Source organism: Marmota marmota, unplaced genomic scaffold (genome assembly GCF_001458135.2).
Source record: "Marmota marmota marmota unplaced genomic scaffold, marMar, whole genome shotgun sequence".
In the NCBI taxonomy this organism is placed as follows: domain Eukaryota; kingdom Metazoa; phylum Chordata; class Mammalia; order Rodentia; family Sciuridae; genus Marmota; species Marmota marmota.
In genome coordinates, this window is record NW_026000185.1 from 13,373,344 (window position 1) to 13,395,154 (window position 21,811).

Genomic DNA, 21,811 nt, shown 5'->3' on the forward strand with positions numbered 1-21,811 from the left:
AGGGAAGGGGCGTGAAACCACATGGTTGGGTTGGTCCTGTACTGGGCAGCTCCAGCTCTCATACAGGGAGCAGGCACTTACCTCCTCACAGTTCTGGAGGCTGCAAGGTTAAGGTCAAGTTACGGCAGGGTTGGTTTCTGGTGAGGCACCTGTGCTTTTGTCTTTGGGTGTGCACACACTTCTCTTCATAAGGGCACCAGTCCCTCCCTATGGCCCCGTTTAACCTTAGTGTCCCCCGAAGGCCCTCTCTCCAGTACTGTCATGTTGGAAGTTGGGGTTTCTGCGTGTGGATATTAGGAGGGACGTAATATAGTCCACAACAGGACCCAGCCTGACTTACTTGGGCCAGAAGCTGAAATCTGGATAAAGTCAGTTCTGAAGCAGTTGTGACAGATCTTCAGGGTCAGCTGTCACCTAAGTGATTCGGGCAGCATGGAGGGCCACAGCTAGGAAAGGCTGAAGTGCACCGAGAACCACTCAGAGTTTTGACTTCAGGGCCCACTTGGACACCAGTCACATTTCCCCTGCTTCCGGGAAAGTGGCTTAACCTGTCTGATCTCCTCACCTGCAGAGCGGGCCCAGGTCCAGCCTCCCAGGGCTGTTGGGAGAGCGAATGTAGAAAGGGCCTAATGAGGCCTGGTGTCCAGCTTAGTGTCCAGACTGCTGGCATTGGGGTTGACTTTCCCCAAGCCACTGCCCGAAAAGGACACATTGATTTTTTTTTTTTTTTTTAAATAGGAGCCCTTTTGACGATACGTAATTGTCTTGAGATAGCTCTAAAGCCATTAACAGCCATTAACAGTGTTCCAGTGAGCAACCTATTCACATCTGTTAGGGCCTGGAAATGTGAAGAGCGTGGCCTCTGGTGCTGGCCAACTCAGGGTCACACCTGGCTGCTGTCGCTGGCTGTGTGACCTTGGGTAAAGCCTGCCACTGCTCCATGGCTTGGTGTCTCATGTGCAATGGGAGAGCAGAGTGCTCACCCTGTGGGTGGTGGGAGAGGCCAGAGCATGAGTGTGAGGCTCTGGCCCAGGGTGTGTGAATTGTATCACCAACCACAGGCACCTTGGGAAACGAGGAAGAGCTGGTGATCAGAGGAGAGGTGGGAAGCAGAGTAACGTTCATCCTCATTCATGCCCTGGGCACAGGAGGTGCCTCTCATCCTTCAGTGACCCTGTAGGTGGGATGGTGCTGCCTTTGTTCTCTGTAAGGACAAAGCTGGTGTCTGCCAGCTCTCCCCACTGGCAATTGGTGATTTGAACCCAAGTGTGCCTCATACCAGGCCCTGGCTCTTGTCCATCGTACCAAATGCCATGAAAGCGTTCCCCTCCCTGTTCCTACTAGTCACTGAAGTTGGTAAATGGGCGTGTGCTTAGGTTTATTTTGTAGAATGACTGTGTTTGGAAATCTCTTAGAAATGTGGCTTTGGCCTGATGATTTTCTCATTAACCTTCTAGGCTCTGCTGACTGAGATGATGGAAAGATGCAAGAAGCTGGGAAACAAGTAAGACTCACGTGCCTGGGTTTGCAGTGGGAGCTGGGCCCTGTCTCTGAGCTGGGCGGGCTTCCATGGGAGAGGAGCTGACAGGGTGGATGGAGTCCAGTGGTCCGGCCCTAGATCCCAGCTCTGTTCTGTCTTAGCTCTGGGACCTTGGGCCACTTATTTGGCCTCTCTGGACCTCAGGCTCCTCGTCTGTAAAATGGGCAAAAGAGTAGTCCTTTCCCTATGGGGCTGTGTAAGTGGCAGGGCCAGGATAAACTTGGTCTCTCTATGTCCTGGGTATATGTGGTACCCCTCGGCTCCGTTCTTGGTGGTAAATGTATGAGCAGCCTTGAAGGGGTGTTGTTCACTGTGTCCCTACTGCCTAGAGCACAAGATCTCTTTCATAAGAAGTCTTTCACGAGAGATGTGGTTATGTGTTTGCAGCAGAAATCAGTGCTGTTACTGGGTAATTAGTTTTATAACTGCACCACCCCATTTGAAGAGTCATTTCTGTTTAAATGGATTGGATTGCTTGGCAATTTACCTGTCCATCCATTCACCCATCCACCCACCTATCCATCCATCCGTGCAGTGAATTCAGCATTAATGGAGTTCCAAATGTGTACAGATACTGGTGGTCCACAGATGGCCTTTTTACTGTGGTCTTGTTTTGTTTTTGCAACCTTATCATTAAAGGGCTGTCAGCCCCCCTTCCTGGCAGTATGCACCCTCACGTTGAAACAGCTTTCGTAAGGGGGAGGTGGACTGACTTGGGGCCTCCGTGTCTTGCAGCGCCTTGCTATTGAATTCTGTGATGTCAGCCTTCCGGGCCGAGTTCATCGCCACGAGATCTATGGACTTCATTGGAATGATCAAAGAGTGCGATGAGTCTGGTTTCCCCAAGGTAGGCTCTAGACCCATCTCCGTGGAAGAGCAGATTGGCAGTGTCTACCCCATCTCTCCTGAGAATGCTGAATCTATCAACTAGCCTGCTGCAAAGTATTTAGGAAAAATGTTGGTCTTACATCTTAAAAAAAAAAAAAGAAAGAAAAGAAAAAACTTCACTCTTAGGGAAGAACTTTGTCCAGCAGGATATTATGGCCCACCAATTAGAAAAATGCCCAGAGCCAGGTCTTTATTATGAGTGTCTTAGTGTTGCTGGGGTAGATCTGTAGAACTCACAAGTCTGGAGCATTTATTTATTCTGAGATGGGTTAAATGTTGTAGCCTGCAACCTTTTTATTTTTGTTTTTAAGCCTTGGTTACTTTGATTTAAGAATTCCAGCAATATAATCATTGGTACTTTTTTTAGCATCTCCTTTTTCGATCACTGGGGTTAAACTTGGCCTTGGCCGATCCACCTGAGAATGATCGACTTCAGATTCTCAATGAAGCTTGGAAAGTTATCACAAAATTGAAGAATCCACAGGTAGGTGACCATTCAGACCTTTGATCAACTGAATTTTTTTTTTTTTTTTGGTCTGTTAGTTAGCTAGACATTTTCTCTTTTAGAAATGATCTTTTAATTACAATTCTGGGCTTCTTTGGTTTGTATGGGTTCTTTGGGGTGTGGTAGTGGGGACTGAACCCAGGGATACTCTACCACTGAGCTACATCCGGATTCCTCTTTTGAGACGGGGACTCTCTAAATTGCCAAATCTGTCCTTGAACTTGACCCTCCTGTCTCAGTTTCCTGAGTCGCTGGGATTATAGGTGTGCAGCACGGCACCTGGAGCACTACTGGTGTTTTTAAAGAAGTCTTTATTGTTGACCTGGATGGTGAACTAATGGCATTAAATAAGTCATTCTTTGACTTTTGTATCTCGGTTGCTGTTTCATTCTTGAGACCTCAAGATGCAGCAAAAATATAAAATCATAGATATTTGAAGCTTTGAAAGGCCTGTGACTATGCAAAAAACATCCAAAACACAGCAGTCTGGAGTATTTTACTTTGAAATTACCAATTGAATAGAATATTCCTAAACTGAGGGTCAGTGGGCAAGCCAGTAATTAGCAAAAGGAAAGTCCAGTTCCCGGCCCTGGTGTGGGATCACCTGGAGCATCGTCCCTGCACTCCAGGTGGAGGAAGGCTTGGGATGATGGAGAGACTAAAGTCAGTTACTGTAGTGATGGCATCAGGTAAGGTTGGGGCTCATGACTCGCCATCCTTTTTGGCATCATGCCAGTAACTGCTGTCGCTGCCAGTAGGGAAAATGGTGTTGGCTGATGGGCCCCACAAGCAGCAGGACGGACATCACTGTGTCTGTCCTGCTAGCAGTGAATGCATGAGGGTAAGGAGCACTGGAGGCAGGCAGTCACCAGGAGGGAAAGGGCAGGTGAGCGTGTATGTGCAGTGTTGACCAAGGTGTGTTCAGAACAGCAGCTGGGCTGGGGCTCCGTGGCGGAGTGCTGGACTAGCACCAGCAAGACCCTGGGTTCCATCTCCAGCACTGCAAAAAAAAAAAAAAAAGATTGGGAGCGGGGAGAATAATGGTATTAAAAAAAGGCAGAAACACATTTAGAGAGTCATATACATCGTCAGGGTCATTTAGGAAATCATCTTTAAACTTCATTGACTAAATTCCCCCTTTAACTCAAATTGGCCCACTAAAACAGTTTATTCAGGTCAGGAGATCTATTGTACGGATGACTCAAACTATGTATTTTAGGGTTAAAAATCTTGGTAGAACTTGAATGTTCTTACCACTAAATGTGGTGTAGGTGTGATAGGTAACGGCTGGAGAAAACCAGGAGCACATGCCGACCTACCGTGCTGCACCCCTTGTGAGATGTGTTACGTTTTCTTTACAGGACTATATTAACTGTGCTGAAGTGTGGGTGGAGTACACCTGTAAGCATTTCACGGTATGTATGGCCATGAGGCGTTTTTGAAGGAATTATATTTTTTCACATGACAGCAAATGAATCTAGTTCAGGCATTGAGGTATTTCATAAGGGTAAATGTTCTCATAACCTGTAAAAATTTGCATTCTTATAATAAAGGGCGATGGAGCATGAATGTGTGTACTGTCACTAAAGTGGTCCATGCTTACTTGTAATTCTGGGTAATGCTGAGTTACAGAGTTGAACAGCCTAGGATCCCTTGGGTGCTGACATGCCTAAGTGCATTGTGAATTTCCATGGAAGTTCAGAAGGCAGCCCCTCCCAGACATCTTGGATTACATGGGATTTTTTTCCCTGAGCAAAGATACTTCTTTCCTGAGGCATAGACTAGAAGCACAGTTTGGGGAATACTGGGCTCTTGAAAGAGCAGAGACTTCAGGAGCACATAGAAGCAGGTTTAAATCCTGTTAGGAGAGTTGTTTTAACCAACTCGTAAAAATTGAAGAAGAACATTATCTGGATGTATCTACTCCCTGCCACATTCCTGTGATGAAACCTGATTGCCAAGGTGACAGTGTCAGGGTGGATGGACCTGGGGCTGGCACCGCAGTGGTCTTGTATGTAGGCAAGTGTTATGTCACTGGCAGAACAGCAGCCCATAGATGGTTGGCATTCTGCATCTGGTTCATGCCAGCGTAGTTGGAAAAAAGAGAGATGCAGCCTCTGAGAGATGATTGATTAGGTGAAGAGGGTGGAGCCCTCGTGAGCAGGGTTAGTGACCTTCAGCAAGGACTCACAGGAGCTCTTTGGACCCTTCCACCACCTGAGGACATGGCAAGGACACCGAGTCTGCCATTGCCTTGATCTGGGGCTTCCCAGCCTCCAGGACTGTGTGAGACGTAGGGTCCTGCTGTGTGAGTGATCTGGCTCATGGTGTTGGTACAGCAGGCGGGGCAGGAGTATCCTCCACCGGGTTCCAGTAACTTCCTGCACAGTGCAATTTAAATCTCATAGTTTTCACTGTTGTGAAAGAATGTTCTTTTGGGGACTGAATGTCAAAACCATTTTTACCTTGTAAGCCATGTAACAGGCTGGGTTTGGGCTGGAGATGGGACCCCTGATCCAGGTGACAATGGGGGTCAGTAAGCACTGGGCCCAGTATGCCCTCCAGTGGTGCTTCCCTGCCTGGGCGGCAGAAAGCACAGTGATTGTACCAGCACTTGGGAAGCAGGGACAGTGGAAATCTGAGAGCCTTTGGGAGCCATGTTCAGAGCCCCTGGGGGCAGTGGTGCCATCTCTAGGGCCGTGGTACTGGGCCAGGTGATAAGGGTGCAATTCCTCCCCTGGTATTGCTTTCATATCTGGACCATGTGTGACATAGTGTGAATGCTAGTCCTTTCCCTGGTGATTGCCAGTCAGCGTCCAATACTGGTCTGTTTCCCCCACTTAGAAGCGCGAGGTGAACACCGTTTTGGCTGATGTCATCAAGCACATGACCCCAGATCGTGCCTTCGAGGAGTCCTACCCCCAGGTAATAGATCGTCTCCACACTTGCAGGAATCTTGTTCTGTGGACTAAGTCACTGTTGCCTGGGTCATGACATAAAGTCGGGTAACCCAGGGTTTGAATTCCAGCTCCACCATGTCCTGGCACTGCGCTCTGATGGTTGCCTGGCCTCATTGTGCCTTGGTTTTATCACCTGTGAAATGGGGAAAAAAGCAGCTCTGCCCCCAGTTGTCAGGAGGAGGGGTTGGGATGTGACGTAGGGACCACTCGGCTATGGCTTGGCACCTGGCAGATGCTGAATGAGCCTTGTCATTGTCACTGTCACCACTGACTGCTGTGGCAGCTTTTCAGTTTAATTAATTCTGCATTTGGAAATAAATTTAAGCTTACTGGAAAGCTGAAAGAATAACTCAAAGAACTATTATTCCTTACTCAGATTCTCTGTTAATGTTTTGCCTCATTTGCCTTATTATTGTTAAATGTGTGCACAGACGTAGACGTACTTATGTGTGTGAACTTTCAGTTGTACATACATCATGCCACACCTTTTGCTTCTAAAGGAATCAGTATTTCTTTTTTTTTTTTTTTCTTTTTTGGTACCAGGATTGAACCCAGGGGCACTTAACCACTGAGCCACATCCCCAGCCCTTTGTATATTCTATTTTGAGACAGATATCACTAAGTTGATTAGGGCCTTGCTAAGTTGCTGAGGCTGACCTTGAACTTGGAGTGCTCCTACCTCAGCCTCCTGAGTGGCTGGGATTACAGGCATGCACCACTGCACCCAGACCTGAGACTGGTTTGGAACTACACTTCCCATAAGGCAATTAGTTACATGTTCTTGAAAAGTATTTTGGTATTTTTGTGTTTTGCGATTTTAAGAATTTTTCACCATTTGCTAGTTTAAATGGTTTATCATTAAACTCACTGAGCAGCCCCTGCCAACGGGACATCATCTGGGCCTGATGGAAGTAGTGCAGCGTTCTGCATAGTGATTGCCTGCTTCGTCCTGGGTAAAGTCATTACATGAACGAAGCAAGCAGAGGAGATAGTCGTGTCTCCAGGAGTGCCAAGACCTCACGCAAGAACTGATGTGCTAGGGAAGTTTTGTTGAGGAAAAATTTAGTGAGGCCTTGACTGCTGGAAACCCAGTTAATTGAAGACTTTAAAATCATTATACTCTTTGAAGTTATCTATTTTAAGAAGTTAATTGCAAGGGAGAAAATAAGATCCTGTAATTCTGCACTATCTGAAAGCAACTTATAAAAGATGCCCCTGAGTGTTGGACACTTAGGTCAGTAAGTGAAGAAAAACGTTTAAGCTGAATCACAAACTTAGTCCAAAACAGCCTGAACAGAATATCAAGGTCAGCCTGCCCAAACCGTGCATGCAGCAGCTAGCTGTTCGTGAAGAACCGCGCTCCAGTCAGATTGACAGAGTGGGGGAGTGAAACCTCATGATTTTGTAAAGGAGAGAGACATGTAAGAAAAACTTATCTGCTTACTTAGAATCAAAACCAGCTTGTTTATGCAGGCAATTCTGTTTATCCCTGAAGGGCCCCAGTAAGCTATGGCTCTATTACTCGGTCAGTTTTTGAATCTGTTCAGCCTCTGAATATTTATGTGCATAGTTTGTTTGGAGCCTGTGTTATATTTTGACTTTCTTATATGCTCTTTTGAAGCATTGTTAAAAGAAATGACAACTTGGAAAAGATGCCGGGGGTCCACCAGCCCTGGGGACAGCCATCCGAGTCAGTGGCGAACATACGTGCCCCTTGTTGAAGGCAGGACCGCCTCAGAAGAAGTAAACCCGGGTCTGTGGAGAATTGCTTACTCCAGATCCAGGACAAGGCGGTGTGGGATGAGCCTGGAACATTTTCATGAGTGCCAGGAAATAAGGACGTGAGCAAGAGCCAATGGGGACAAGCAGAAAGGGCAAGGCACAGGTCTGGGGCTCTCCTGGGCTTCGAGAGCAATTGGGGCAGGTTCTGACCCACTGAGTAGTAAGAGGAAGCCAGGGGTCTGTCATTAGTGAACAAGGGAAAGGGGAGAGGCGAGCGGGGTCCAAATGAGACGCGGAATGAATGGTGGGGTTGGGCAGTGACCGTCCTGCAGCCATCACAGTGGAAACGGGCATCATCCACCCGCAGGCAGGAACCGCCAGCGCCTGCCGATCCTGGAGCAGGAGGTTTGCAGCTCTCACGGGGTCTTCCCCCAGAGGATGCGTTAATTGCAAGGGAGAAAATGGAGATATTGGCCAGTCCTCACCCCGCCAGTCACTGTTCATATCACCAGGAGGAGGCCATTGCGTACCTGCAGGCGTGGCACCCTGGGCGATACGGCTCTCCTGCGTAGGACTGCAGCCGAGAATGCAAGAGCTGAATCCAATCAGAGGGAACGTCAGATGCCACCAAATTGAACATTTTGTGACTCTTCAAAAATATTATTGCCATGAGTGGCCAAGGTGGGCTGAGGGGATGTTCCAAGTTAACAGGGACGTGAAAACGAGATGGAATGGGCGATCCCGGACTGTCTCCTGTCCAGAAAGGAGAGAGTATGCTCTAAAGGACTCACTGAGGCCGTGGATAAAATTGGAATCTGGACAAAGTTGGAAGTATTGGGATGTAGCTCAGTAGCAAAGCATCCCAGGTTCAGTCCCCAGTATCCCCCCCACACCCTGCAAAAAAAAATCAAGTTTTCATGATATTGTTAATGTTCCTGAGTTTGGTAACAGCAAAGTAGAAGATATGATAAAAACTGAGCAGGCGCATTGGTGCACACCTGTCACCCCAGTGGCTTGGGAGGCTTGCAATCAGGAGGATTGCAAGTTCAGGGCCAGCCTCAGCAACTTAGCAAGGCCCTACACAACTTAGCAAGACCCCGTCGCGAAATGAAAAATAAAAAGGAGGCTGGGGATGTGGCTCAGTGGTTAAGCACTCCTGATTTAAATTCTTGGTACCAAAAAACGGTATTAAGGATGGAGGAACCTGATTATGCAGTAACTCACATGTGACTCAGAAAGAATGAATTACATAGAATTCAGTATCAGTTTTTGATCACTGTCATGAAATACCTGAATAATCATCTTACAGAGGCTTATTTTGGTTCACTGTTTGGAAGGTTCCAGTGCATGGTTGGTTGGCCCCATGAATTTGGGGCTGTGGTGAGACAGCACGTGACAGAGGAAACAAGGCAGAATGACACTGCTTGTGTCCCAGCCAGGGAGCGAGGAGGGTACTGGGCTTCACAGCCCCGTCCTGGCCATGTCCCCTCTAACCCAAGGGCCTCCCATTGGGTCCTGCCCTCCAAAGCTTCCCCACCTCCCAGTGGCGCCACTCTGGGGACCAGAGGGTCACTTACCTACACCACAGCAGACACATTTGGCAAAAATATTTAAAATTGGTGGATTTGGATAAGGAATATACGGGAGATATTTATTCGAGTTTTTCACCTTTTCTGTGAGTAGTTATTTCAAAATAAAAAATGTGCATGGACAGTGCTGACCAATTCTGCCAGTAGATGGATAAGCAAGGAGGTAAAGCAAAGGTAAAGTATAGCAAGATGTTGGCTTTCGTGGAACCGCAGTGGTGAGTGGGTGTGTGTGGTGTGACTCTTTCAGTATTCTTTGAGCATTTTCATAGTGACTTGTAGAAGGGAAAATAAACCTCTGTGTGTTGCTGGGAACGGAACCCAGGGCCTGGCCATGCTAGGCAAGTGCTCTGTCGCTGAGCCATATCCCAGCCCCTAAACCTGTGTTTTTAAATCCCAGTCTACGTGTAACTGTACTCGAGTACTTTTAAAGCTTCGTTCCAACAGGGTTAGTTTCTCTGCTCTGGAGGCTCCTTAGCCAGACAGTGCTGTGTGTGAACACGCCCTGCCTCGGCCTGGCTGGCTCGCAGCCTGGAGTCCTCCCAGTCTGCTTGCCTGCCCCAGTGAGCACTTAATTATGAAGCTGGCTCCTGCAGCTTCATGTTGATGCTTTCAGAACGTGAGATTCCTTCACGAATGACTTATGCAGCAGTTTCTTAATTTAAACTGTTTGACAGTAAATTTTTGAGAGGCACCTGTGGCAGGGAGTTAGATTTACTTTAGAAACAGTACACCTTTGGTCCTTCGGGGACCTTTCAGTTGGGACCTAGTGTGCTTCGGAGTGGGCAGTGTACATTGGTACCTGGGCACTTCTGAGGCAGGTCTCTCAGACTGTGCCCCTGTCCTCAGGTCACACCGTGGCCTTGGACCCCACTGCTCAACGGCATCCGACTCCTGTGCACTGATGCAGTGAAGACCCAGGGCCATGGTGGGCTGGATTAGGGTCTGCAGACTGTGGCCACACGTAGCCTGTCACATGTTCGGGGGAGTAAAGGTTTATTGGCACACAGACACCCGCATTTGTTCACAGGTTGGCTGTGACCTCTTTCGTGCTGCCGTAGCAGGGCTGAGTCGTCATCATGGACTGCAGGCCCCTTACAGAGGATATTTATCCAGCCCTAGAATAGCAGCAGCCGGGGGCAGTGGAGAGCACAGTGCTTTCCGCCTGCAAACCACCCTCTCAGCCCCCAGCTGTGCTTTGGCTCCATTTCACGGATAGGGCTTGAGACTGAGGTTAAATTGCTTCCCAAGACTGAGGTAGAACGCAGAGGGAGAAGGGCCAGCTCAGACGGAGGCGGAGCCCGACCGAACCCTAATCCTGCATATCTTGAGCAGTCCAGGCTGACCCCGTTGTAATCGCCATTAATGAAAGAGGGTAGTCTTTTTAAAAAATACCCAACCTTTGTTAAATAAGGCCTGTCTTTTGTTTTACAGCTTCAGTCAATCATTAAGAAAGTGATTGCCTACTTCCATGACTTCTCAGTTCTTTTCTCGGTGGTAAGTAGCACTTCTTGGTTACCTTTGGAAATCTGTATCTTATGCCTCAATATTTTTTAAAAATATTTTTTTAGTTATATGTGGACAGAATATCTCTTGTTTGTTCATTTCTATGTGGTGCTGAGGATCGAATCCAGTGTCACCTGTGCAAAGCAAGCGCTCTGCCACTGAGCCACAACCACAGCCCCAGTAACGTTTTCTTGACACCGCAGGCTGAGACGTACTGTTCTTTTCTATAAACCAGTTAAGCTAATAACTTCATACATAATTGTGTCCTAACAACTTAAGCAGCTTTAGGAAAATAATACACATAAAACTGAAAGAAAACGTTATTCCCATTCAGGTCATTACTGACCAGTGAGATGTGTACACCTGCTGGGCCTGACGTAGCTTCTCAAACCTTGCTTTCATGTCCTCTTGCACATGGGATTTCACACAGTACAGGTTGTGCTTCCTTTATCCAAAGAGTTTAAGATTTCTGATTTTTTTTTTTTTTTTTTTTTTTTTAATGCATGGACTTTATTGACTGAGGCTCTCTGATCCTAAAATTCATTTTTCAGATTAGGGAAGCCCAAGTTGCACTTGGTTTTTATGCAAGTTAATGTTGAAACTGTGAAATAGATTGAACTAGTAGTTGTCTCATCATCTGACAAGAGTTGAGATTTATTACATTTCCCTCAACAAATTTAAAATGCCTTTAAAACGTCCCTTTGAGTAAGCTGAGTGCCTTGAGCTAGTAGGAATCTAGGTGATTTTTGTCCCTTAGCTTCTGTCTTCTGGGTTCCACTTGTATGTACTTACAGGATCTTATGGTGTCTTCTTTTTTGATAGCATAAGCTGATAGGTCTTGGACATGTGCCATATCCCCAGCCCTGTGCTGGGACTTTCCACTCTGCCCCACACCATTTTCACACCAGCCCTGGGAAGTCGGAGCGATTATCATCCCTACTCGCCAGATGAGAAACCGGAGGCTGGAAGAGTTGGAATGACCTGCACAGGGTCACAGTCACCAGGGGCAGGGTCAGGACCCAGAGCTGGAGAGTTGTGTTTTGAGGCCACACTTTTGAGCGTGTGTTTTGAGCTCAGCTGGCTGCTCTTTGCTGCTCATCCGTACACTTACAAGAAGATTGATGTGGCCGCCTAGGAAAGCTGATGGTCACCTAAAGGCTTCCCAGATGGTGTGCTAAAATGTTACCTGGTCCTAGCACCAATCCTTGGGACACACATTTTGTAGTTCAGATTGACTATGCCTTATCCGAAATGCTTAGGACCCAGAAGTACTTCCGATTTTTTGGATTTTGGAATATTTTCATATGTGTGATGAGACCTTGGAGATGGGACCTCAATCAAAACCCAGAATTCCTTTGTTTCATATATACCTTACACACCTGGCCTGAAGGTGATTTTATACAGTGTCTTAATTTTTTGCATGAAACAGTTTCGTGGTGTGGGACTTTCCATTTGTAGCATCACATGGTGCTCAAAATGTTTTGGATTTTGGAGCATTTTGGATTTTCGGATTAGGAATGCTCAGCCTGGAGTTTTTTTAGAACTTTATATTCCATCCATGGCTGTCAAGAACATCCAGAATTTGGAGCATTTTAGATTTTCAGATCAGGGATTCTCAACATGTAACAGTTTTCAGAGGCCCTGGGTGGGTCTTTCAGGGGAGCCCTGAGCACCTTCTGCTTTTCTGGTACCCCCTACCCACCCCCACACACAAACTACTAATTCCTTCCAATTACCTATGCAATTGAATGTAGAGTGTTTTCTTTGTTTTTAGGAAAAATTCCTGCCATTTCTGGACATGTTCCAAAAAGAGAGTGTGCGGGTAGATGTGTGCAAGTCCATTATGGAAGCCTTTATCAAGTGAGTGACCCCCGTGCCACGGGAAGTCTGGGTTCCTACGCTCATGTGTGCTGCTCTGAGAAGGTGTCAGGTCATGCACTTTGAGGCCTGGTGATGTGTGCAGATCTCATGCCTGAATCCTGGGAAGGAAAACCACATTAGAAGCAGGCTTCATGATTAGAGTTTGTAATTGGTGCTTAAGAAAGCAATGAGCCGGTTTTGTGTGTGTGAGCCTCGCCAGCAGCGCCAGTTTTTTACCCTGCTGTGTTTTTGGAAGGCGGAATCTTGGGATGAACTGCCTGGGGAGTGATGTGTTAAAGTGAAAATAAAAGCCTGATTATGAAAGTCCCAGCACGAGAAAGGTGTTTAGATCCATAGCTGACTAACTTGAGTTCCTTTTGTCTTAAGACTTTCTCAAAACTGCCTACTTCTAGTGGTACATGAAATGATTTTAAGGTAGTACATGCAGGAAAGATCTTTATTTAATTTGCATTTATTTTTCAAAATCCAAGACATTAAGTTTTAAAAGTAGAACCTTATGCTAAGATCTTATTTAAACACAGGTGCACACAGTAACTACCTACCAGAGTCTAATAATACCACATGCAGTATTCCTTTTAGATATTTATTGAGAACCTACTATGTGCCACACATTGTTCTGGATATTGGAAAATCACCAGTCATCCAAAACTCATGCCCTCACTGGGCAAGATGGTACTATAATGCCAGCTACTCAGGAGCCCAGGAGTTCAAGATTAGCCTGGGCAAAATAATGAGGCCCCATCTCACAAAATAAGAAACACAACCCTGCCTTTTAGTGATGAGAGACCAAATGAAAGTCTAAACAATACATTGAGGTAGCAATAGCTATAGAATAAAGAAAAATGGAGGAAAGTGAAGAATAGTGACAAGAATATGTGAACCAGCATGAATATTCAAGTTATTGATTTTCAACGTATTTAATAATATATAACTAACTTAATCTGATTTCATGGTTTTTGAGGACAAGGACATTAAAAAATTAAAGTTGCTTTAAATATTAAATATATAGATATGGTCAAGTTTGGAAAATGAAGTTTGTTGCTGGGATATGATGTAATCTTGATATCTTTCTAAAAGAGTAATTCCTTTCTAAAGATTGGTATTATTAATGTACTTGGAACAGATATACCTCCTTCACTTACATAAAGCTTTATAGTAAGAGTTTATTAATAATTTTTAAAATATTTTTTTAGTTACAGATGAAATACCTTTATTTTACTTAATATTTTTTATGTGGTGCCAAGGATCAAACCCAGTGCCTTACACATGCCAGGCAAGCGCTCTACCACTGAGCCACAAACTCAGCCCCCAGATTAATGATTTTGCCTGTCACTTGTCACATCACATATAGATATAAGCAGAAGCAGCTTCAGACTTTGCGAGGAACATAATAAGAAAATAGGTTTGCCCTTTGCCTGGCTTAGGCTTAGGAAACGTCACATCTTTACCATGATTTTGCAGTTAGGAGAAATTATGTGTGCAAAAGAGCCAACTTGTTATTTAAAGAAAAACTATACAGCAAAGCCAGAATGTCGCCTGTACTGGTAAACTGGACCTTGTGAGACGGCAGCCAGCTCCTTTGCGGCTTCTCAGATATGTGGTAGACGAGAATTTGACCCACCCTTACATTTCCATCAGTGGACAGAGCATTGATCCTCACCTTTCAATGTCTCCTAGGCATCAGCAGGAGCCCACCAAGGACCCCGTCATTCTGAACGCCCTCTTGCACATCTGCAAGACCATGCACGACTCCGTGAAGTAAGCTGCACATGGCTGACCCTGCGTGGAGGGTTTTGGTGCCACCTAAGAGCACTAAGGGGAGACTGCTGTCAGAGGCCACCACAGAGAGCTTTACGGGGTCCATTAAGATTCTTGCTAGCGAGGAAGGAGGAAAGCAGGGAGGCTGAGGTTAACCTTGAGAATACAATGGCAGATGTTTTTACAAAGAAATTTCTGTTGGGAAAAAAGCCTGGTTTCATCCAACTGAAATCAAATTCCACGTCTCGGGGAGATGTCTGAGCAGAAGATAGTGTAACTATGAGCTTACTCATCCAATAACGTGGCCTTTTAATTTCATCTCATTATTAGCTAGTTATTTAAAATTCAAATGAAATTGCATTTCTTGTGTGAACAGCTCTATTTGCCCAGTGTAGTTGAAGCTCATTCAATCCCCTGGCCTTACCTTTAGGTCAAAGTCTGAACTACCAAGGCTTTGCTGTTTTGTTTAGGGTTTTTTTTTTTTTTTTTAAATGCTTCGTTTCCATTTGACTATGCTTAAAACAGTTCCTGCTTATTTGTGGCTGAAATCTTAGTCCCCAGAGAATTTTAGGCACAGCAGTTTGATTTACTGGAAAATGTTAACAAGAGTTAAGAAAATTGTTCCTGGAACTTCACTGTTAATAAGATGTGTTGTGTTTGCTCTTTTTAACTCTTAACTTTAGAATCTTTATTTTTATGGCTCTGTGCTTTCCAATTCATGAGTTATAAAAATCAAAATATCAAGAATATCATATTTATTTTTAAAACAAATGGACCCTGATCAGCTTTAGTGTACAAGAATAGAATTAAAGGCACCGAAAGCATCCAGAGAGGCACTTTATGTTTACAAGATACTGGGTGTTGGCTTTCTAGATCAGGAGGTGAGGAAGGGGAGCTCCTCCTGGCACATCCTCCAGGCACCCAGTTCCTCTCGAGTGATGTCCTGTCTTCCTGCTGGAAGCTTGTGACCTCAATGTGTCTACATCCCAGCCTGTGGCATTGGAGGACAGCTGCTTTCTTTCAGGGACTTTGAAAGGGTCACCTCCCATTGTCACATGGAGTTGTAAAAGAAGCAGGAATGCTGTCTCAAAGAACAAAGGGACATTGCATCATGGAGGACGGTCATCCTTGGCCAAAACTTACTCCCCCCTAGAACATACCAAACAATAGCCTTCAGTCCTGTTTTCTCTGGGCTCTTAAATTTGTTTTTCCTTTTTTTACTTCTTGGATTTTTGTGGTTTTTTGCAGTGCAGGGGGTTGAACCCAGGGGTATTCTACCACTGTGCTACCTCCCTAGCCCTCTGTTTTATTTTGAGACAGGGTCTCACTTGGTCACCAAAGCTGCCTTGAACTTGGAATCCTCCTGCCTCAGCCTCCTCAGTCACTGGGGCTATTAGGCGTGTACCACCACACCTGGCTCTTAAATTTTTAAAAAACAAATTTAAGAAACTATTTATAGGCCTTCAGGATAATGAAAAATGTAAAGTTTCAGCATTTTTAAAATATTTATTTGTGTTAGTTGCTTCTATTTCATAGAAAATTTAAGATCTGACTTAATGTTATAGCACTTCCCAGACTGAGGTAGATGGATGGGTGGAGGTGGGAATGGGCGTAGGAGGGTGACGGTAGGACCTTGATGGTGGCTGTGTGGGTGCTTACTGGAAAGTTCTTAGATATATGGTGGATATATATTTCTCCGAAATACAAAATTTGACACTAGACCTTGCTGCCTAAATTTTGAGGAGGAGAAAATTACCTTCTCCTTTCCTGTTCATAAATGTATCTTGAGAACAGCATCTTTGAGGGAGAAAAGCACTTTTAAATTATGTAAGTTTTGATTGCCATGGGGTGGAGCGCGTAAGGGGGTTTTAACCCAGGGGCTCTCCACCACTGAGGCTTATCCTTTTTATTTATTTAAAAAGGCTATAGCTCTTTTTATTTATTATTTTGAGATAGGGTCTCAAATTTGGAATCCTCCTGCCTCTGCCTCTCACATTCTGGGATGACACGCATGCACCACCATTCCTTGCCTGATTGCATATTTTTATCCAAAGAAAAATGCACGTCTCGTTGGAAGTTTTTGAAATTTAGAAAATGCAAAATATTATCTCCTATTGAATTGCTTACTTTTGCTCATGTATTTTTTCCTTTAGAAACTTTCATTTATTACCTCAGTGTTAATTATGAACAATTATTGATTTTAGTGCACTCACTCTTGAGGATGAGAAGAGAATGCTGGCACATTTGATTAATGGATTTATAAAAATGGTAAGTTTGGGGGTAGATGTTGTAGCACATTTGGAAATGCGATGTAATTGTTTATCCCCGTGCTGCTGAAAGCAGTTTGTTATGTTTCCTGGTGTTTTTTATTTTTACTGAGATAAGATGAAATTAGAAAGCATCTTACTTTAGCCAGGACTCCCCTGGGGGCAAAGAGAGCCAAGACACACTGGCCTCAGAAAAAAACAAAGAGGGAGATTGGAGAGGGATCTGTTGGCCCATGTGGCTAAAGTCGAGGTGTGGTCCTCCAGGGGAGCAGTGGCCCCAGGATCCCATGATGTCACGGCGCCCCGCCGTCTGGGTCCGTCTATGGCTCTGTGCTCTGCTCTGACTCCTCCTGGATGTTCTCCAAGGGCTCTGTATTTGCATCCCTCCACTCACCTGCAGCTCAGCAGGAGGGTCTCCAGCAGATGCCCTGGATTAGCTTGGGTCATGGGGGACATCTGCACACCTGAATGGTTGGGATCCTGGGGTCTAAGAGCAGAAAGGAGCAGCTCCTTGAAGCTCCTGTGTCCCGATGATCAGATGATGGCAGGGTTGTGCCGGGTGGGTGGTGTCTCCCCGTCTGTTGGACTCACTTGCTGTAGACAGTTCATCCCAATGTGCTGTGGTTTTAGTTCTACTGGTTTACTAGTTGTTAGGATCTGTGGGTGGCTGGTAACCAGGCTGCTCTAGGTGGTGGCGACTCCTTTAGCAAGATGGGGCAGGAGGATCCAGGCTCTGCTTGCTTGCCCTCGCCCTGGTCCTGGCTGTTGTCTGGAGCTTTCCACTTTTCTCCCTGTGGCCCCTTTCTTCCCTCGTCACCCCGTAGTCCAGTTGAGCTCTCTTACATGGTGTTGACTTCCATGGGGGCCAGATGGAAGCTGCAAGGCCTGAAGGCGAGGCTTAGAGATTACACAGTGAGCCTCTGCTGCATTCCACTGTGTTCTGTAGGTCAGAGCTAGTTAACAGGCCGCTGATGGAGGGGAGAAGCAGCGTCCATGGGACCTTGCCCAGGGCCAGTCAGTGGGAGGGATTATCGCAGCCTGTGTTGGAAATAGCCCACCATCACCCCTTCCAGCCTGGATGGTCTTTGCCTCTTTGCTCAGAGCTAAAAACCAGCTGTGCACCACCAGTTTTTTTTTTAAAGGTAGTCTCACTTTGCTGCCCAGCCTGGCCTTGAACTTCTGGGCTCCAGCAGTCCTCCTGCCTCAGCTCCTCAGTAGCTGGGCCATTTGCACACATCACTGTGCCTGGCTCCATATCTTCTATTTTAATAGAAATGTCAGAACCTAAAAAGATGAGATCACTTTGAAAATAGCCCTGAGACTGTATGTGCTTCGGCATGGGTTCATTTAACTGCCCACCGGATTCTGTGGGTAAAATATCAATTTTGATGAAAATTTAGGACTGGCCTTTCAGTTCCCACCTGGAAAACGTACCTGCAGGTTTTTACCCAGTGACTTGCTTTTGCCCTGGTTTATGCTGTGTGCTGATTGGCTGGTATGTATCCTTTTATGGCTTTGTCTGAAAGTCACCGAGTTAAAAAGAGAATATGAGGAAATAAGATGTGAAACCTGATAGCTACAATGGAAATGGCAAAGTCAACCCTCTCTGGGCCAGGATGATTAATCTAGCAGTAAAATTTCTCCCACTAACCAGCTGTTCATAAATTCCAAGAAAAAAGAAGAAGGGAGTTCTTATGGTGGAGAAAGTTCCTTCTGTGACTCGGGCAGCCACTGGTGATCTGCTGAGGTCGGATCCCACTCAGGAAGCAGAAGGGTGGGGCCCTTATTAGGGAAAAGCTCCCTGACAAATGGCTCCCAAGAACCAAATTTATGTTCTGTGGAAAAGCCACAGCTGGCCGACAAAACGCCCTGATTTTCTTCCGAGCGGTTTCCCTCCATACCTGGAAAATCCTGTTTACCTTTGGAGCTGCTGTTGTATGCCCTTTGACCTCCTGTGTTCTTGCCTGATGCCCTTGCCGTGGGCTGAGATTGTAATAATAGCTCAGTGATTGGCGGGCTGGAGTAGTGGGAAGCTTTTCTAGTTGTGTGCTACCCTTCCCTCTGAGGATGGCATTGTCCCTTTTAGTGTCTTTCTCCTTGATTCTAGGTTTCCTTTGGCCGTGATTTTGAACAGCAGCTGAGTTTTTACGTTGAGTCCAGGTCGATGTTTTGCAATCTGGAGCCTGTGCTTGTGCAGTTGATTCATGTAAGGATTTTCAATTTTTTTTTTTTTGTCCTCTCAATAAATCTTTATTGATTATCTGTGTGCCGCACACACCAGTCTTAACCTGGGATTCTTCTGGCCCATGTTGCTACTGTTCTCCTGGGTCTGAAAGGTAATTTCTCATGGATTAATCAAATCTACACTTTGTGTAGATTCTGGTGCTCTGAGCACCAAGACTAAAGGTGGACTTACTGACCTCTTTTTCTCTGAAAATTGCATATTCTTGTTTCCGCATTGCCAACAACAGAGGTAAGCAGTTTCACTGAGTTACGGAGATAGTATCCCAGAGTCCCTTCTTGCCCAACCTTCAAGTCCCAGTTTTCTCAGATTATGGCCTCTCACAGTAACTTGATAGTCCCTGGGCCCAGAGACATAGTAGCAGTTTTGTTTATTATGAAGTTAGGTTCAGATAAATTTAGTATACATGGCTTAACAACTCGGTAGCTATTTAAAATAGTATCTATAAATTGAAAGAAAAATATTTTTATTTGTTCCTTAGCCATAATTATTTACCAATGAAGTGCTTGTACTTCTTGAGCACTGCACAATTTCCCAGCCATGGAATCAGACACTGCTACCCTTATTTTCTGTTTCTAATTGATTTTTTTTTTAACTTTTGCATGGTATTTGCTTTTTATCATCATTGGCAAGAGCCCAGTTTTGCAAATGTCTAATGTGGCTGCAGGGATGAGAGGCAGACAGTCCAGTGTTGAGTTGTGAGCTACCCCACACCAACCTTTTGCACGGTGTTCAGCAGTTGCTGTTTCCCTAAATACTGTGGTGCCCCGTGGCTGCTGCAGCCCCCTGGGATGCCATGTGCACGGTTTGGAAATAGTAGGTAGAATTTTCCTACGTTCCCACAAACGCTTCCTTCAGGCTCTTTGATTGCTACATGTCTGTTCGAGGAGAATAGCCTTTTATGCATTTGTTTCCTCTAGTTAGCAGGTTGCTCAGCACAAATAAACTTAACTATACATAGAGACTGAAAAATGGAGGTAATACACCCACCCCATGTGTATATAAGAATCACATGAGTGAGTGTGCTCTAGCTGGCCGGGAGCCACCGTTCTTGCTATTCTGATTGTTAGTACTGTGGAGCTAAAGCGGATAGTTTGCTCTTACCTTTGGAGGTTTCTCGAAGTTCTCTACCATCTTAAGCTTAGAATGTGGGGTTTCTGGAAGTGGAGTAAGTGAACCCATTGGATCAGGAAAGTGGCCATCCTGTTGGCCCCCGTGGCACTTGAGGGTTCGGTGCTCACCAGTCTTGGACCACGTGGCCTGTTTGTATGGACGTTTGAGTTAATGCCCTCATCTCTGCACTGGCTGTCATCTCATTACCATTTCTGTTTTATTTCTTAACAAATCAGAGTGTGAACCGGTTGGCCATGGAAACAAGAAAGGTAATGAAAGGAAATCATTCCAGAAAGACGGCGGCCTTTGTCCGGGTACGTTGTGAAGATGAGGACTTGTAGACTTCCACCTCTGGTGGGTTATTCAGTTGGGAGGTTACTAAGTTGTTCTCAGAGAAAGACAAGGATGTCGTGGTAAGGCTGGTTTAATACTGAAATTTCAGCTTGATTTTTCCCTGAATATTTATGGGTTGATCCATTTTCTTATTTTAAAAAGAAATGCTCAAAGGAGTCTGAATTTTAGTACAAGTTGAGCATCTCTAATCCACAGATCCAAAATACTCCAGAATCTGAGACTTTTTGAGTACCAACATGTAATACCACAAATGGAACATTCTGCACCAACGTTCATGCACAAAATCACTTAAAACATTACCTTCAGGCTGTGTGTATAAGTGCATATGAGACCTAAGTGAACTTTGGTTTACCTTTGGGTCCCATTTCAAGGTAGCCTCATTTTATATATGCCAGCGTTCCAAAATCCAGGGAACTAGGAAATGTGAAGCACCTCTGGGCCTGAGCATTTCAGATAAGAGACTTTCAACCTGTGTGCTTTGAGGAGGCTGGTGGGAGATGGATTTTCATTTTTGTATGCCAGCTGAATTGCCTCTAATTTTTATCTACTATAATATTATAATGTTATTTCTCTCTTAATAAGACTTTATATGTAATACCATGCCTATAACTGGCAATCTTAGTACATTTTTTTCCTCTTGGTCAGAGTTTGGCTCAGGTTTGAAAATAAATTTCAGCTTCTTTTTTTTTTTTTTTTAAGAGAGAGAGAGAGAGAGAACCTTAATATTTATTTTTTAGTCCTCGGCGGACACAACATCTTTGTTTGCATGTGGTGCTGAGGATCGAACCTGGGCCGCACGCACGCAAGGCAAGCGCGCTACCGCTTGAGCCACATCCCCAGCCCCTAAATTTCAGCTTCTTGAATGCATTGCTCAAAATTTTATCAAAGCAACACTCATCTGTGGCTTTAAAAATGAAGTCATGCCACAATGATCACGTTGAAAGATAAGCATCCCAGCCTGCCTCTTTGAACCTAAGGCCTCCCAGAGCCAGCCGCCCTTGGGCTCTTCCCACCAATCTCTTCTTTGTTCGCATTTCTAAGTTTGGTTTAACGGTCGCTTTGTGGTTTACCCACGTTCAGTATTATCTGCATACTTCCTGCAGTGATGGAGGAGGAATTATTTTTCCTATGCCATCCTCCTCTGAGGTCCCCCTTTGCATCTTCCCGAGGGTCATGAGAGAGCGAGCGGCAAGGCAAGAGGGAAGAGCCAGTGGGGAGGGGGTCGTGGGCATCTTTGCCTGGAAACGTGAGGGCCAAACACAAGAATGTCAGTCTCACCTGCGCCCCTCCCTTCTTCCCAGGCCTGTGTTGCCTACTGCTTCATCACCATCCCCTCCCTGGTGGGCATCTTCACCCGGCTCAACCTCTACCTGCACTCTGGCCAGGTTGCCTTGGCTAACCAGTGCCTCTCCCAAGGTAAGCCTGCCATCCCTCTCCCTGAGCGCTGCCCGGCTGCTCAGGAGAGCTGGCTCCGGTGTGTGTGTGTGGG

The 21,811-nt window shown here is 45.5% G+C and overlaps 1 protein-coding gene across 2 annotated transcripts in view; it reads left to right on the forward strand.

Moving 5' to 3' along the window:
- The window catches only part of Vps35l (VPS35 endosomal protein sorting factor like), a 101,455-nt gene that overhangs the window by 46,341 nt on the left and 33,303 nt on the right, over nt 1-21,811 (forward strand). For both annotated transcript variants that reach the window (XM_015491116.2, XM_048789588.1), the window contains exons 15-26: nt 1,458-1,504; nt 2,276-2,387; nt 2,796-2,912; nt 4,295-4,348; nt 5,778-5,858; nt 10,636-10,698; nt 12,482-12,567; nt 14,266-14,346; nt 16,551-16,614; nt 18,721-18,819; nt 20,205-20,282; nt 21,624-21,738. In XM_015491116.2, the coding sequence (XP_015346602.1) occupies nt 1,458-1,504; nt 2,276-2,387; nt 2,796-2,912; nt 4,295-4,348; nt 5,778-5,858; nt 10,636-10,698; nt 12,482-12,567; nt 14,266-14,346; nt 16,551-16,614; nt 18,721-18,819; nt 20,205-20,282; nt 21,624-21,738 (997 nt within the window). The remainder of the gene's footprint in view (nt 1-1,457; nt 1,505-2,275; nt 2,388-2,795; nt 2,913-4,294; nt 4,349-5,777; nt 5,859-10,635; nt 10,699-12,481; nt 12,568-14,265; nt 14,347-16,550; nt 16,615-18,720; nt 18,820-20,204; nt 20,283-21,623; nt 21,739-21,811) is intronic.